Source organism: Bemisia tabaci, chromosome 7, assembly GCF_918797505.1.
Source record: "Bemisia tabaci chromosome 7, PGI_BMITA_v3".
Classification (NCBI taxonomy): Eukaryota; Metazoa; Arthropoda; class Insecta; order Hemiptera; family Aleyrodidae; genus Bemisia; species Bemisia tabaci.
This window is the reverse complement of record NC_092799.1, coordinates 12078995-12093907: the sequence shown is the minus strand read 5'-3', so window position 1 is coordinate 12093907 and position 14913 is coordinate 12078995. Positions and strand designations below refer to the sequence as shown.

The 14913-nt window shown below is 38.5% G+C and overlaps 2 protein-coding genes across 3 annotated transcripts in view; one reads left to right on the top strand and one right to left on the bottom strand.

Moving 5' to 3' along the window:
- Positions 1-14913, top strand: part of LOC109035328 (uncharacterized) — a 47084-nt gene that overhangs the window by 27401 nt on the left and 4770 nt on the right. For both annotated transcript variants that reach the window (XM_019048917.2, XM_019048916.2), the window contains exons 2-4: positions 7529-7914; positions 9527-9766; positions 11459-11741. In XM_019048917.2, coding sequence (XP_018904462.2) covers positions 7622-7914; positions 9527-9766; positions 11459-11741 — 816 coding nt within the window. In that variant the 5' untranslated portion in view covers positions 7529-7621. The remainder of the gene's footprint in view (positions 1-7528; positions 7915-9526; positions 9767-11458; positions 11742-14913) is intronic.
- LOC109035329 (uncharacterized) lies at positions 1905-6561 on the bottom strand. The gene is made up of 3 exons (XM_072302229.1): positions 6362-6561; positions 4691-5452; positions 1905-3039 (listed from the first exon to the last, which is right to left on the bottom strand). The coding sequence occupies exons 1-2, from the start codon at positions 6422-6424 to the stop codon at positions 4700-4702; spliced, it is 816 nt and encodes a 271-aa protein (XP_072158330.1). The 5' UTR covers positions 6425-6561; the 3' UTR covers positions 1905-3039; positions 4691-4699.

The following is a 14913-nucleotide window of genomic DNA, read 5'->3' as shown; positions in this document are numbered from 1 at the left end:
ACCCAACTCCTTCGCTCTCAAATTTACCAACCCGGAATAGTTGCATTGTCCACCTCGTCAGGTTTGCTTACCTTGAAATATGGTAAACAAAGACAGCACTAAGTTGTATTTTACGACCAATCTGGAACTTTCAACATACACTTATTTGAAGGTAATGCGTACTATGAAATAAGTTGCATTTCTAAAAAGAATTGGTGGGAGAATCAAATTCGAGATATTAATTCTGATGTAAGTAAATTTATGTACACTCTAGTGACTTCTGCATTTCTTGCTTAAGATCCTAATAACAATTTTACTGATGTAGATAAGTATGTGTATTTGTTGTTTCCATGCTCCAATTACTAATTACAAACTAAGAAGTTATACTTGTTCTTTTCTGAAAATGTTTCTTCAGATGGAAAAATTAGGTGTTTCCAGTGAAAACTAGTGAAAGTCAAGTGTTAGTTCAGAATTCGATCAGGCTCTATCCATTGAGTTCTTAAAGATTAAATTAAATAACAAAGAAAATAAAGTACCTGCGTAAATGAGCTAGATGAATTAAAAATAGCAAACAGTACAGTATTAAGTAAAAAAATTAATTAATTAGGTAAAATAAAAATAAATTTAAAAAATCTACCTAATAAATAACAAAATTATATGAAATTTAGGCCTTAGCAAAAAATTGCAAGTAAATCGGTATGGATCTCATAATATATTGTACATCTTGGCGGAAAAATCTAAGTTGATTGCAGAAATTCTAGTTTTTCGACAAAATCAAAGTTATATGCCGATTTTTCGTCGCGATGATTATCGCTCGGTTTTAGCTTAATGCTTAGGGTTCTCGGCTAGTATTAGGTAGGTTGTAGGTTCGAACCCCGACAAAGGTGAAAAAATAATGTCGCCAAAATACACTGGATTAGCCTCCGAGAGATTAATCTTTTTCATTTTTCACGGTTTCGGTGAGTTTAATTGTGCATAATCGTTTTATTTGGGGGAAAAGGGCTCTTTTCCAACACCTCTGTTACAAGCCCCAGTTTTTGTGTGCCGCCAGATTGGAGCTGGAACAATCTCGATTCATTCTGTAAACCAGGCATTCAATAAAGCCTACCAGGCGTTTATTCTTACATAACAATACGAGTAAGGAGTGAAACTTTAATACTTGGCAAGATTTACCAACCCGCGTAGTCGGAGAAGGCAACCCGCCCGCCCGTGACACCGTTAGCTATACTTACCAACCCGCTTTGTTCGGATCAAACAGGAGTGTAGCTATGACGGAAACGAAATAGGCGAGTTGGTAAACATAGCCCTTTTCCTGGTTGCGGCCACCAATCTCTTTTCTCCGTGTACGAGGGGAGAAACTTATGCTCTTTTACGTGAAGAATGAATAAAACTATAATATTTTTAAAACGGAAACTGTAGAAACCGCTTTCGGTTAGTATATTAGTAGATTGATATGGCGGAACAGCAATGTCAGCGCCTAAATGCAATTATTCGTGCTTCTGGGCTGTCCGCGTTGCATACCTAATAATTGAAGGCACTCTGACTTTTCTTGCACAAAGAAGCGCGCCGTGGCCTACTGCATCGCCGTTATTCTGACGTAAGGGCGTATCTCTGTTCTTACATGATCCGTGGGAAGCATTGAATTATATGGAGAACAGGGCTCACGTGAAAATCGAGATATACGCACTTACGTTAGAGGAGCGACGACATGAAGCTGTCAAAACGTCGCTTTTGCGCTCGGTGCGCTCATACCAATACCTTTCCATTAGGTGCCGTGCAACTATTTTGTCGCACTCTTAATAAGCATAAACTTATCTGCTTTGCGACACTGACCAACTAAGCCGGCAATAATTTTTTAGAGTGTCGGAAAGAATAAGCTTTGGGGAATTGAAATTATTCGTTGTGTACTAACGTCAACTAACGAATTAAAAAAGTCACAAATAAAAATGTTTAATTTACGAAATAGAATGGTTGATGAAACAACGGTCTTTTATAAAAAAACAGACAAACACTTAGGAAATTCAAAGACTTAAAGGCTTAAAAACTTAACAAAGAGACATTTCGATGGTGTAAGTCGGCAATCACATAACTCGGTTTGCGACGTCGCAGATTTCCTGTCATACTTTATCTTTTAAACGGAAAACTACTCCATGGAAATTCTTCAAAACTGCCGTAATTTTTCTTCTCTGTGCGAGGAAAATTCTGCATAAACTTCAAGGAATGATGTCAATTTGTTCTCCTTTAAAAAAATAACGTAGAGGTGGAGATTTTCAGACACCGCAAACGAGTTATGTGATTGCCGACTTACATCGTCGATTCACTGAACCTTTTAAGTTTTAAAGTTTTGTCGTTGTGAGTTTTGATGTTGTTTTGTTGTTGTTGTAGTTGTTTTTTGACGTATGAAAAATGCTTCACAAGATGATCTGAAGAAGAATAAACACTCTGTAATAATTTTCCTTGTTTCCATTTATAAATTCACTATTCTTCATCATCACTCTTGAATTCTTGTGTTACAAACGCAACATTTTTACTATCCTTATGCGGAGCCCATCGATACTCTGCCGTCAGCGTTCGATTTTCCTTAAACGCAGCCGATTTTTCCCAGGTTAGCTGCACCATAACCAAATCCTTGATTGGCTCCGAAACCGTTTTGTAAAACATTTTTCCGTCCGTGTAATTTATGCTTTTGAACATCCATTCCACGTTTGTACGAGTGGGGAAGAATATGAAGAAAAGGTCATCCTTCCTCTTGATGGAGACGTTCGATATTCTGTGAGAGGATTCTCTTTGGGAAATCTTCCGCTCCTCAACTAAGGGGAAGAGGTCTGGTCGCAGTTTCGGGAATGCGTATAAAACCGAGGACAGTTCATCCTGTCTGGAAAGATCTATGTGCTTGAATAAGTGCCTAATGGATGTCGTCAAGGATTCAAAGCTAGAATTGGTTTTTTCGAAAACTTCCAGCGCTTTCAAGTATTGGCTCGCGTCTTTTTTCAATGTCTCGTTTGTTTTGGCAAAATAATCATCCAGCCCCTCCTGACATTTCACGCCCCGGAACTCTATCTGGAATGATATCACAGAATCAAGAATATTAAACAAGATATCAGAGCTCATTTAAAAATTATGGGTTACAATGAACATTTTGAAATTTGAAATTTGAAATGCGTATTAAAATGTTGCATAAATGTAAATCAATGGGTCACCGGGTAATATTAAACCGGGTTACTAATTTGATGCGTGACGGCCGTTTTTGCCTACTTACCCAAATGAAGGAGAGCGTATTCCGAAGCGGAAGTGCTGATATTGCGAACATGCATAAGTTTATAAAATTGCACTGATAAGCGTAGATGAGGCAAGGTTCCAGTAATTATGAAAATCTTTATCGCGATCAATTTTGCTAAAGTCATTGCTCATAAATTTACTCATGAAGAATATTACTTACCAGAAGTAAATGTAAAGTAAAAGGAAGGAACGGAAACCCCTTAATTTGCAAATATACCTGCATACTACAAGTAGTTTTTATTACACTAGACCAAATAGAAAACCATAAGCTCTTTTCGAGCAACTATGATTAAAAATGAAAATTAGGCTCACTCAACATCCAGAGTCAGTTATTACAAATTGATGGCCCACAAAAAAAAAAAAAAAAAAAAAAAAAAAAAAAAAAAAAAACAATCGATTAAAAATGATATAACTAAAGTTGTTCACAGCTGATTGGAGATAAGATTAAGTCCATTCTATTTAGTACATTATGAATGAAACCAGATTCTTCTCACTTTGAAAATGTCAATACGGCTTTGTGCATGTCATAGGCGGATCTGGACATCTTGAACGCGAGGGGGTCGGAAGGGAGTCGGGCCGGGAACCTCACCCAAAAAATTCTGAATTTTTGAAGCATCGAAGTAATATAATATGCAATTAGAGTCAATTTTTTAATGAATAATTACCAAATTCAAGCTACTTGTTTCCTTCCTATATTATCCATTCCTTATTCCTTCTTCCTTCCTTCCCTTTTTCTTCCTCCCATTTTCGGGCGAACGGTGAGGGGCGTGCGCCCCCTACGCTGGCTGCCGTGCTAAGGAGGACGCCGTGTGAGCATTCGAACGTTGCCAAATTTCTCCTTAGAGAAATTTTACTGAGAAATTAACCCTGATACAAAAGGTAAAAGATTATTATCTTTACTTAAATTAAATTTTTATAATTTTTTTTGGCTATATTTAATTATATTTTTTAGAAATTTAATTTTAATTAATTTTTAACTTTTAATTAGTTAATAAATACTAGTGAGATAAATTAAATTGATTATAATAAAGACAAAGATAATTAGTTTAATCATTTTATCAGTGTAATTGACATACTTTTATTTAGTTATTTGTCTTGTTAAAGATTAGATCTTTTTAGTCTAACTTTAATTTGACAAATTAATATGGAACGATGAAATGAAAATTTCTACTTACTTTTGAAGAAAGTTATAAATTCCATGGAAAATCGGAGGGAAAATATTCACAAATTTTCTTAAAAATGCTTGATTTATCGAAGGAAATTTGGCAACGTATGAGGGGTCATACGGCGTTTTCCTATAGCATGGCAGCACGCCCTTCCCCTCTCCCCTTGGATCCGCCTATGGCGCATGCTCCCTAAATTAATTTAATTTTCGTGCGAGATTTTCAAACCAAACCGAACAAATAAAAACAAATAAAATAGATCAAATTACTCAAGTCTCTCAGGCTTTAGGTTGAGGAGGCCCTGGGTTGATTTCCAGCTGCTCCATCAGAGTTTCCGAGTACGTTTGGCCCACAACGTTGTCCCATCGATACTCAGCCACCAGCGTGCAGTTGGAAAGCGCATCGTCTGTCCTCGGCCACTTCAGTTGCACCAGCACCCAATGCTTAAGTACCCCGTCGATCCCTTTGAAATGCATCCCAGGTGCCCTCCTAACCTTATTCTCCTTTTCCTCCCTCCCCTTCCCTTGCTTCCCTACATTTTTATTTCCTTGTCTCGGCTTTTTCTCCGGCTTGAAATCTATATCTCTTATGTCTATAATTCCTTCTGCCGCCGCATCTTTTTTCTTATCGGCCTTTTTCTCCTCGACCATGATGATCTTTTTGCGCATCCATTCGACCCCTGGCCGACTCGTGAAGATCATGAACAGGACACTGTCGTTTCTCCTGATGACGATGTTGGTTTTGCCGTGCGCGAACTTCTTGTACGCGACTTTACGTTCCTGTACGAGAGGAAACAAGTCCGGTCGTAACTTGGCGTACGTGAAGAGCAAGGAGGCCAGTTCGTCTTGTCGTCTGAAGTTGATGTATTTGAAGAAGTTTTTGATGCTCGATGTCAGCTCTTGGAAGCTGCTGTTGTTGATCTCGAAGTTTTCTAGGGCTTGCAGGTATTGCGCTATGTCTTGCTTCAGAGGCTCGTTTTGGTTGCCGAAATACTTGTCGGTCGTTTTGCAGTCCGTGATCGAGATCCATACCTAAAAAGAGGGGAAAAATGAGTTTAATAGCAATAAGCGAATTTTTGAGAGAGGATTTTGTCGAGTTTTTTGACCAGATCGGAGAGATTGCATACCAAAGGAGAAGAATGCTCTGATGCTGTCAAGAACTAAACTTAGCTGCTTGATGAATTTTGAAAATCGTTTTCGTTCATCCACTTTTCAACCCACCTCGGGAGGTGGGTCGGGAATTTTGGATGTGGTCGTCATTGCTGCCAGCATGAAAACCCAATGTTGTAGGTGCACCATCGCACAATGGATCGAGTCAATAGGAGAGGTTGGACAAAATTTGGAAACTTTAAAAGCTTATAACTCCGTTTACACAAAATTTTAACACTTTAAAAGTGGTTCTATTGATTTCCTTGTGAAATTTTCTTTAAGAGGCCCTCCTTAAAATTTACAATTTGACGAAATAAACATCAAAATTTTCAGTTTCAGTCAGAAATCTCACGTCCGACTTCTCTGATTGAATCAATCCACTGTGCGTCGTCCGGAGGGAATTTCATTTTGTTGTAACGGAGGGTGGCAGTAAGTTAAAAACTTCGACCAAATCCTTTAGCGAAAATTTGCCTACTGACTACTTTTTAGACGAATTGTGCGAGGTACAGGATCGTGTTTTGAGAATTGGTCCCTGCACATCAGCATAAAAGAAATTGTATCTATTTTATCACTCTAGTGTTATATTCCTGCGAACTCCAGTGTATTGTCTTTACCTTAGTCTGTTGAATATCTCATGTGGAGCATAATTCTCATGCGAAGGGGGATCCACTCTCTTGTATTTAAGGGAAAGTCAAACCAGGTTATAGCAGAGTCGCTCGCTTAGAGTGACCAAAAAAAGTGAATGTATAGAAATTACCATAATGATTTGACATGAAAAATGTGAAAACTTACCAAAAACAGACCTAAACTAAAGAAAAGGCCTGGGAGACTACTGATTTTCAGATGCAACTTCATTTTAACAAATTATATTACTGTATCAAACTTAAATCTGGGAATGAAAAATACGATGGATGTAAAAATGTATTTCGGATCCCCATTTTCATCGTTCGGGAGTTGAAACTAACGCAGGAACGAAATGAAACTGGAATGTGATGTCACTTAATCAAAGGTTGCCGCGGTTACGAGGTACTGATAAAGAAGCTGATGCTGATGTGTGGGTGTGTATTTTCTTATCATGAATAATTAGAGGGCGTTTTGGTGACGTAAAGTGAGATTTGAATCTGACGTGACGAGGAGGTGCCACCTGTTGAATGATTTCTCTTTTTATCAAATTGAAGCAAAGAGGTTGTTCAAAAGAAAAACAAAACGATTTTGGCCCCGTCTTAATTTTGGACCAAACCTTGCACAGATATTGTACTAAACGACTCTGGTGCCTAGTAAAATTTTCAACCCACCGCTGGGATAAATAGGGAAAAAGGGTAGATAGAGTGGTACTAAAGTTCCCATTTCCGTAAAACCGTTAAAATCAATACGGATATTGTACACGAGATTTGTCGTGGTTTAATTGCGATAAAAACCGTCAATAACTATTCTTTACAGAAAGATTAACGCAATTTTATGCTAGGTGTTCGTTTCAGACATTGTATACCCGAGTAGTATACATATTTACATATTTTGTAGTTACTAGAAGTAGCACCACTAGTGCTTCTGTGTCTGAGTGTTAAGTTTGTTGCCCATTCATTGATTGAAGGGGCCCCTCTAATTGAAACAAGCTGCTATTTATTTCGCAGTGCACACCACCTACCTTCTCACACATGAAGCTCATTTTGATAATTCTTTAAAATCGGTAATTATTGACCAAATGATGTAAAAATATTGCAATTTGAAGGGAAAAAAAGAGTTGTTTTCTTTTTCTTTTTAAATTGCAATTTGAGTGCACAAAGTTCAAAATTATACCAATATTTTCGCTGCAATGTACTACTTGCGCAGTACCACCATCGTATTATTTGCAAAATATTACAAGGGCCAAGTAATTGGGTCTTATTTGCCAAAAATATCTTCTAAAATGCATGACTAATTTTCCTCAAATCCTAATCACTTCCTTATCATTTGTTTCAGAGTGAAAAAAACGAGATTCCAGACGAAACCTCTGACAAAAGATCAAGACGAGGGATGGGCTTTTTCGGTTAGAGAGAGGCCCACGCCTTAAATATGACGATAAAAACGGAGGCAGAGAGCGCCTTCAAGGAGCCCGGTTATGCCTCCTCCGAAGAGGGCGAATCCCTTTGCGCCCTGAGGGACCCCCGGAAGGACGCCGACCCGTCGAAGGGTAAGAACGACAGCGGCTTCAACTCGTCCGATGACAACCTCTCATCAACCTCCGATACAAATTCTGTCAGCTCGACGGACTCACCCTCTTCAGACAGGATCACCTCGCCCATAACCGCGCACCTCCCGGAGGAAGTCCTCGCGAGCCTGCCCGATGGAGCTGCGGAATTCTTGAAGTAATAATAAAGAATTTTTAGATTTCATGCACTGAAAAAAAAATCTCGGTGTATTTATCAAGAAAAGGGTAAAATTACCAAGAATTCAGGGTTCTATTTGATCACAGTTTTTTCTAAGTAAAATTACCATTTATGGAATTGGTAATTTTACCGAAAAATCTCGGTAAAATTATTGACTTTCTCGGTAATTTTACTGATTCCCAGTAAAAACGCCTATATTTTTTATCGACTGTGGTAAAATTACTGAGATAAAATGGCAAAGTTACCGGGAATTGATTACCAATAAAAGCGGTATTCTTACCTGAAAAAAAAAACAGTAAAAATACCGGTTTTTAGGTAAGCTTACCAGTCTGTCTTGGTAAAATTGCCAATAATTGGTAAAAAAAGTGAGATGGTAAAGGTACCAACGGACCTTGGTAAAAGCGCCGAGAATTTTTTTTCAGTGTGGTAAAAAAATGGGTACTAATAATAAACATTTATGGTGCATCTATTGCGGGAAAAGAAAACATTGAAACGATGGACACTTTTTGCTGAAATCCTGGTAGACTTTTATTAAAAACGAATGGTTGGTTGGTTGGTTGGTAGATACGTTTATTTGGTGATTTTAACATTTGAGCCATTAATACCTTAGAGGATAGATCAAAATAGTGTAGTACAGAATTTAAAAAAATTAAAAAGTAGGGGTCACAAAAGGGTAGTGCACAAAATTAAAAAATAGGACAAGGAAAGAAATACATTAAATTTGGAGATTATTTCGTTTGAAAAAGAGAGAGAGATTTCATGAAAAAACTTTGAAAGTGTGGTATTGAGATCAGAAAGTGGAGGGAAAATTTTGGATCTTAATTGTTGATAGGTAGGGCAACGAATACAATATGTACGCACAAAATCATATCTCAGCTGTTTATTACTTAAAACTTTGTTTCGTAGACCTGAATAATAGGAAAAAGTATACTACTGCAGAAATGAACCATTCAATTTTACTGATCTGATTTCCTGTTGTATCTTGTTTGAGAGAATTGCAACTCATTCTGCATGCTTATAAAACGCCTTCAATTTTGAGTTTAGGCCGTATTACCTACGTAGGCGTTGATTGTTTTGTATCCACCACAGTGAAGAATTCGCAGTTGTCTCAAATTTGATGAATTTTGTGTTTGGGCGGAATCGACTAAGTGAACTAAACTCAAAGATAGCCTTATGGTTCATGAGTTAAACAATAATTGGAGGATATATGACAAAATGATCCAATTTACTAAAATACATGTGTTTAAATGGAAAAGGCTACCAGATTACGTCAAAAGGCGGCACATTTACTCACTTTAATCGATCATTCTACAAATTCGCGTATCAGGAAACAATAATAATAATTACTGCGAAAACAGATCTTTAAGCACTCTCAGATGAAGCAATGAAAAATTTGCGTGCAAATTCTCCATTGTATGTTTTTAGCAATTAGCTGATGGTACTTTTTTTAACAGAACCTGACACTCCACGTTGACAAAGTAAAGTAAAACATCCTTCTATCGTCGATGTGGAGACATGATCTGCACGTACATTTCTTTTTACGACCTTGTATTTTGCAATTTTAATGAAATATATCCTTCCCATTTTCAAGGCTAATCAGGGACGGGACGAAGGTCGGGCTGCCTGACAGCTTTCAAGTGCCTATTGAGGATGTGCCAAGCTGGTTTGACAAGAAGAAGTATCAACTTGGTCGTCAGTTCGGCCACAAGTACTACTTCGGAATCAACTTCGCCGAGATGGTCTCTTTGTACCTGCTGTTTCTTCCTGATAGAACCCTCGAGCCTTTAATATTCACCGGAAATTCGCACACACCTTATAAAGCCTTCAAAAGGTAAATATTTAAACACATATTAATTGATTGTATTCGATAGTGGTTCGATGTATCGTTCGGTCCGAAACAATAGAATACAACCTCAAACAAAAATTTTATGATTTGAGTTAGAAAAGCTGAAAAGAGAACATTCCTAACAATTTCTCTTTTCATTGTCATGTGATGCACACAAGCATAAAGAATGTATCACAGAAAACCCGTTCCCATAGATTATACTCAATTGACTTTGGAGGCTATGTTTACGTGTTGAACCAATCTATTTCGATACAATCTCACCTGTTCGATGTATCGAATACGATTCATTGGAGGCATGCGTGGTTGCCCATGGGAAAGAGAACCTCAGTCCAAATGATAAAATTTAAGGAATTTTTCGCAACAGAGCAGCGAGTCAGAATTAAAACGGTGTAAAGTTTGCAATTAAAAAAACGAAATTTGAGGTAATTTTTTAAAAAGATGTCAATGCTCATATCGACACTGGAACTCCCAAACCACTCATCTCGGCTTCAGCGTTATAGGCTTGGTATACTCGTACTTCATTTTTTAATGAAAAACTATTCAACGTCAATTCTTAAAAACTGCATGGACGGATCCAGGGGGAGGCGTAACGCCCCACCCGTTCGCCCAAAAAAAAGGTGTAAGAATAAGGGGGAAAAGAAATAAAGAAGGGATGGAGGGAAGAGGAAGGAAGGACGCGTATATTTGGTGACTACGATTGACGAACTTCACTGACTTTATTCGGCAGCACAAAGAAAATTCAGTGAAATTTTTGGACAGCTTCGTAGAACAATTCCTCTGTAAAAAAATAAAATGACAGCTGAAATTTTGAAAAGTTGCGTGAGGCTTGTGATACTTTGGCCAAAAGTATAGTCCCTTTGCACTGAGAGTAAAGACAATGCGAATCCATTTCTGATTGGTTCCCGTATTTTAGGCCTTCACTGTGTCACAAACGGGAATAAAGATTACATTTTCACCGATTGCAAATACCGCGGCAGCGCGGCGCGCCGTGGCACTCTGCAGCGCGGCGGGCAACCAGCGTGACACACGCATAGGCGCCTACAAACCTAACAGGGATACTTCACGCATTGCACAATGCGTGAAGTATCCCTGTTAGGTTTGAAGGCGCCAGCGCTCTTTTCCTGCTGGCAGCACGCGATGTGGTGCGCCGGTGCTGAGAAACCAAGTAAAGTAAAACGCCTTCAATTTTTACGTATGCAACACGGACATCTGCGAAGCTCGAATAGTTGCTTCAAGGCGTTATTATATCGATGTCGTCTTGCGTCTGCTCGTTAAGATCCTTATCAAGAGCACATTCCCATTATAATGAGAGTAAAGACAATGCGAATCCATTTCTGATTGGTGTCGGTATTTTAGGCCTTCGCAATATCACAAATGGGAATAAAGATTACACTTTCACCAACTGCAAATATTATAAACTGGAATGGACCGGGAAATAGGGGGTACGGCAAGGAAGAAATTGAATGAGAGAGGGAACGGAGATAGAAATTCGGGAATGGGTTGATCAAAGATTTCAAAAAACGTCCGATTTGTATAACCTTTATTCCCGTCTGTGACATCCATAAGCCGCGTTGTCTCAAGCTCTCTCCATAAAGGGACTCTAGCTGGAAGGTGACGATGTATGTAAGTTTCCCGCTTGTTTTCCGTTCAAATGACTCGAATTGCATTTGCTTTCAGGTACTTATCGACGGGCCTGCGGGTGAAATCCTGGATTGACTGTGATATATTCGACACAGAGAGCGTGGGCTACAAGAACTTGCGCACTGTGCGGGCGATGCACCTGAACGCGAGTCGCAAACTGAACGGGTGCCCGAGGGAGGAAATCGCGCGGCGGGGCACCATGGCCGGCGAACCGGGTCGAGAGGGCGTCTGGTGCCCTAGCTACCAGGGCATCCGGAAGGACCTCGCTGGAACATGCCCCTTTGCCGGTTTCGACGAGGCTTTCAAGATGGAACTTCAGGTAAGATAGTTAGTTAGTTAGATTAAGTTAACGACGATCAGCATCTAGGCTAGGCGTGAATAAAACAGCACTTAAATATATTTAATAATAAATGTATAGAAAATATTTAACAATCATTGGTAAGATAGAAGAAGAGATAGAATAATATATATTGTAATCATTAGTAAGAGAGAAGAAGAGATAGTTTTTTTTTAAAAATTATTATTATTAACTTATAAGAATGTACAGCCACCCCTTTACAGGAGTGTCAATTACATATATTTTAACGTTATAATTAATAGTACTTAACCTAATTCCACCTTGTTCATTTTCTAATAAATCTTTCTGTTATAATAAAAAAAAAGACGTCTATTTTTCTAATAAAAAAGAGATAGTAACCACTAATTTTAAAATATTGCCCAGATTAAGTGCAAGTGAATCGTCCGCGTTCTGATTGGGCCATTTCGCCCTGTAGCATCACCCCTGCCTCTTGAGCAGAAATTATTTTATTTTCACTTACTCCATTGCTAATAATAATCCTATGTTTAATTTATTAGTAAGTAACACATTTAGGTGTCCAACTCTCTACTCCATGGTTTTTTTAATGTACAGTTTTTTCCTAAAATAATGTCCGTCTCGGCAATATCTGTGTCTTTATTTGCCCCACCTATTCTATTTTGTATCTATTTCATCCTCCTTGGCTAGGTTTATACGGAACGCCGCCGCGCGACGTATTCACTACTTTTAATCTAATTCTTTCATATTGACAGCTGACCTTTTATATTCCTGTATGATTGTGTTCTTTGTCAAATGAATATATTATTATTTTAAGTGCAAGTGCACAAGTGCACTTCCCGAGAGTCCCTTTATACTGAGAGTCAAGACAACACCCCCTCATAGAGTCACAAACGGGAATAAATATTACACAAATCAGACGTTTTTTGTGATCTTTGATCAACGCATTCCCGAATTCCTATCTCCGTTTCCTCTCTCATTCCATTTGCTCCTTGCCATACCCCCCAATTCCCCGGTTCATTCCAGTTTGTAATCGTTGCAGTTGGTGAAAATGCAATCTTTGTTCCCGCTTGTAACACTACGAAGGCCTAAAATACAGACACCAATCAGAACTGGATTTGCAGTGTCTTTACTCTCAGTATAATTAGAATGTACTCTCCATAAGTATCTTAACGAGCAGACGCAAGACGACGTCGGTAATAACGCCTTGAAGCAACTATTCGAGCTTCGCGGATGTCCGTGTTGCACAAGCCAAATACCGCGGCAGCGCGGCGGGCAACCAGCGTGACACGCGCACAGGCGCCTTCAAACCTAACAGGGATACTTCACGAATTGCGCAATGCGTGAAGTATCCCTGTTAGGTTTGTAGGCACCTGTGCGCGTGTCACGCTGGTTGCCCGCCGCGCTGCAGAGTGCCACGGCGCACATTGGTTCCGAGACCCGATCTAGGTGGCATTAATTCGAAAAAATGAATTTTGGAAAAATTAAAATTTGACACCACAGATTGATAGTGCATACTCTCGAGAGTAACTTGGCCAAATATCATGAAGATTGGATCACTAATAAGGAAATGATAAGCACCTAAAGGTGAGGCCGCGAGGTACTTTTGGGCGGACTCGCACCAGTTTTCAGTGTTTACTGTCAGGTCCTATGATTTGAAGTTCATCACACAGAAATAGATGCAAATGTGAAGTGTTCTGTTATGGTGTATCAAAAATATAAGGCATGTTAAAGGTTTATACGTTCTTACTATCTTTCAAAAACGTGTCTATACATCTAGACAAGCCGTTAGACAAAGCGTTATTTTCTACTAATTCCAAGCAAATTTTTACAAAAATGGCTCTAGATGAATGTCTTGCGCCGGTTCGCACGCATACAGACCTACTGTAGTAGTTAGTACTAACCCTAAACTTGATTTTAGTGCAATAAAATTCTGCGCATACTTGCGTCCCTGGGGGTTAGGGCACTTTGAATTTCCAAAACCGGCTTTCAAGAAATAAAGAATTGACACACTAAGGAGCTTACTGCAGACCTCAGATCCTTGGGAATATAAATACTGCATTTTTTATAGGTCATGTGGGTTCTCAAGTCTTCATAATCGTTAAGATGATTATTTTTTACTTTGTCTATACCTCTAGAGAAGCCCATAGACTTACCACAGCTCCGGTTTTTTGACCGGAAATTTTACAATTATGACTCAAAATAAAGGCCCTGCGTAGGTTCGCACACGTGCAGACCGACTGTAGTAGTTAGTGCTGACCCTACACTTGATTTCGGAGCAAAAAAATTCTGCGCATACTTGCGTCCCTGGAGGTTAGCGCACTTTGAATTTCCAAAACCGGCCTTCGAGAAATGAAGAAAATTGACACACTGAGGAGTTTACTGCACTACTGCAAACTCCAAATCTTTGAGGACTGCATTTTTTGCACATCACGTGAGTTCTCAAATCCTCACAATCATTGGGATGATTATTTTTCACCTTGTCTATAACTGTAGAGAAGCCCATAGACTAAAGACAGTTCCCGTTTTTTGACTAGAAATTTTACAATTATGGCTCAAAATACAGAACACGTGGGTTCTTAAATCCTCTCAATCGTTTAGATAATTGTTTTTCACATTGTCTGTACCTTTAGAGAGGCCCATAGACATAGCACTGTTCCACAGAAAAGGAGCTTACTGCACTCCTCGCGCATTATTCCGTGATTGTATGAGTAAATGTCCTCTAACTTAACGACGAATGCTTATTTCTTTCTTGGTTCATGATTTCTTCGTGTTTTTATTCTCTCAGGTTTGTAAGGCTCTGAAATCATCGCAAGCTCACAACTTTGTTTAAAAAAGAAAAAAAGCAAGTGTGACACCTCACTCTTTTTGATGCGCAATAAAATATTATACCGATGAATATTTTCCTGCTCCTACAGACAGTAATCATTTTTCTTTCAAAATACTTTGTTATTAATTTTGGTTTCTGCTTTCCTTCATTGAGTGAATACCTATACTTCTTGTTCAAGTAAAATATTTATGTTACGTATGTTTAAATTGCCGCGTATAATGAATTTAAATGTATTTTTTGAATTATAGACGAAGATCGAATCTTAATTCATAGTTATTCTGATAATATAATAATTCTGATAGCATAATTGTACCATTAAATTACGAAGCTTCAAAATTTCTGTTGGTT

Bases quoted from the DNA above. Each gene is read 5' to 3' on its own strand.
- LOC109035329 (XM_072302229.1), bottom strand. From the start codon at position 6,424: ATGAAGTTGCATCTGAAAATCAGTAGTCTCCCAGGCCTTTTCTTTAGT. The intron at 5,453-6,361 runs GTAAGTTTTCAC...CCCTCTTTTTAG, and splicing joins TTAGTTTAGGTCTGTTTTTG to GTATGGATCTCGATCACGGA.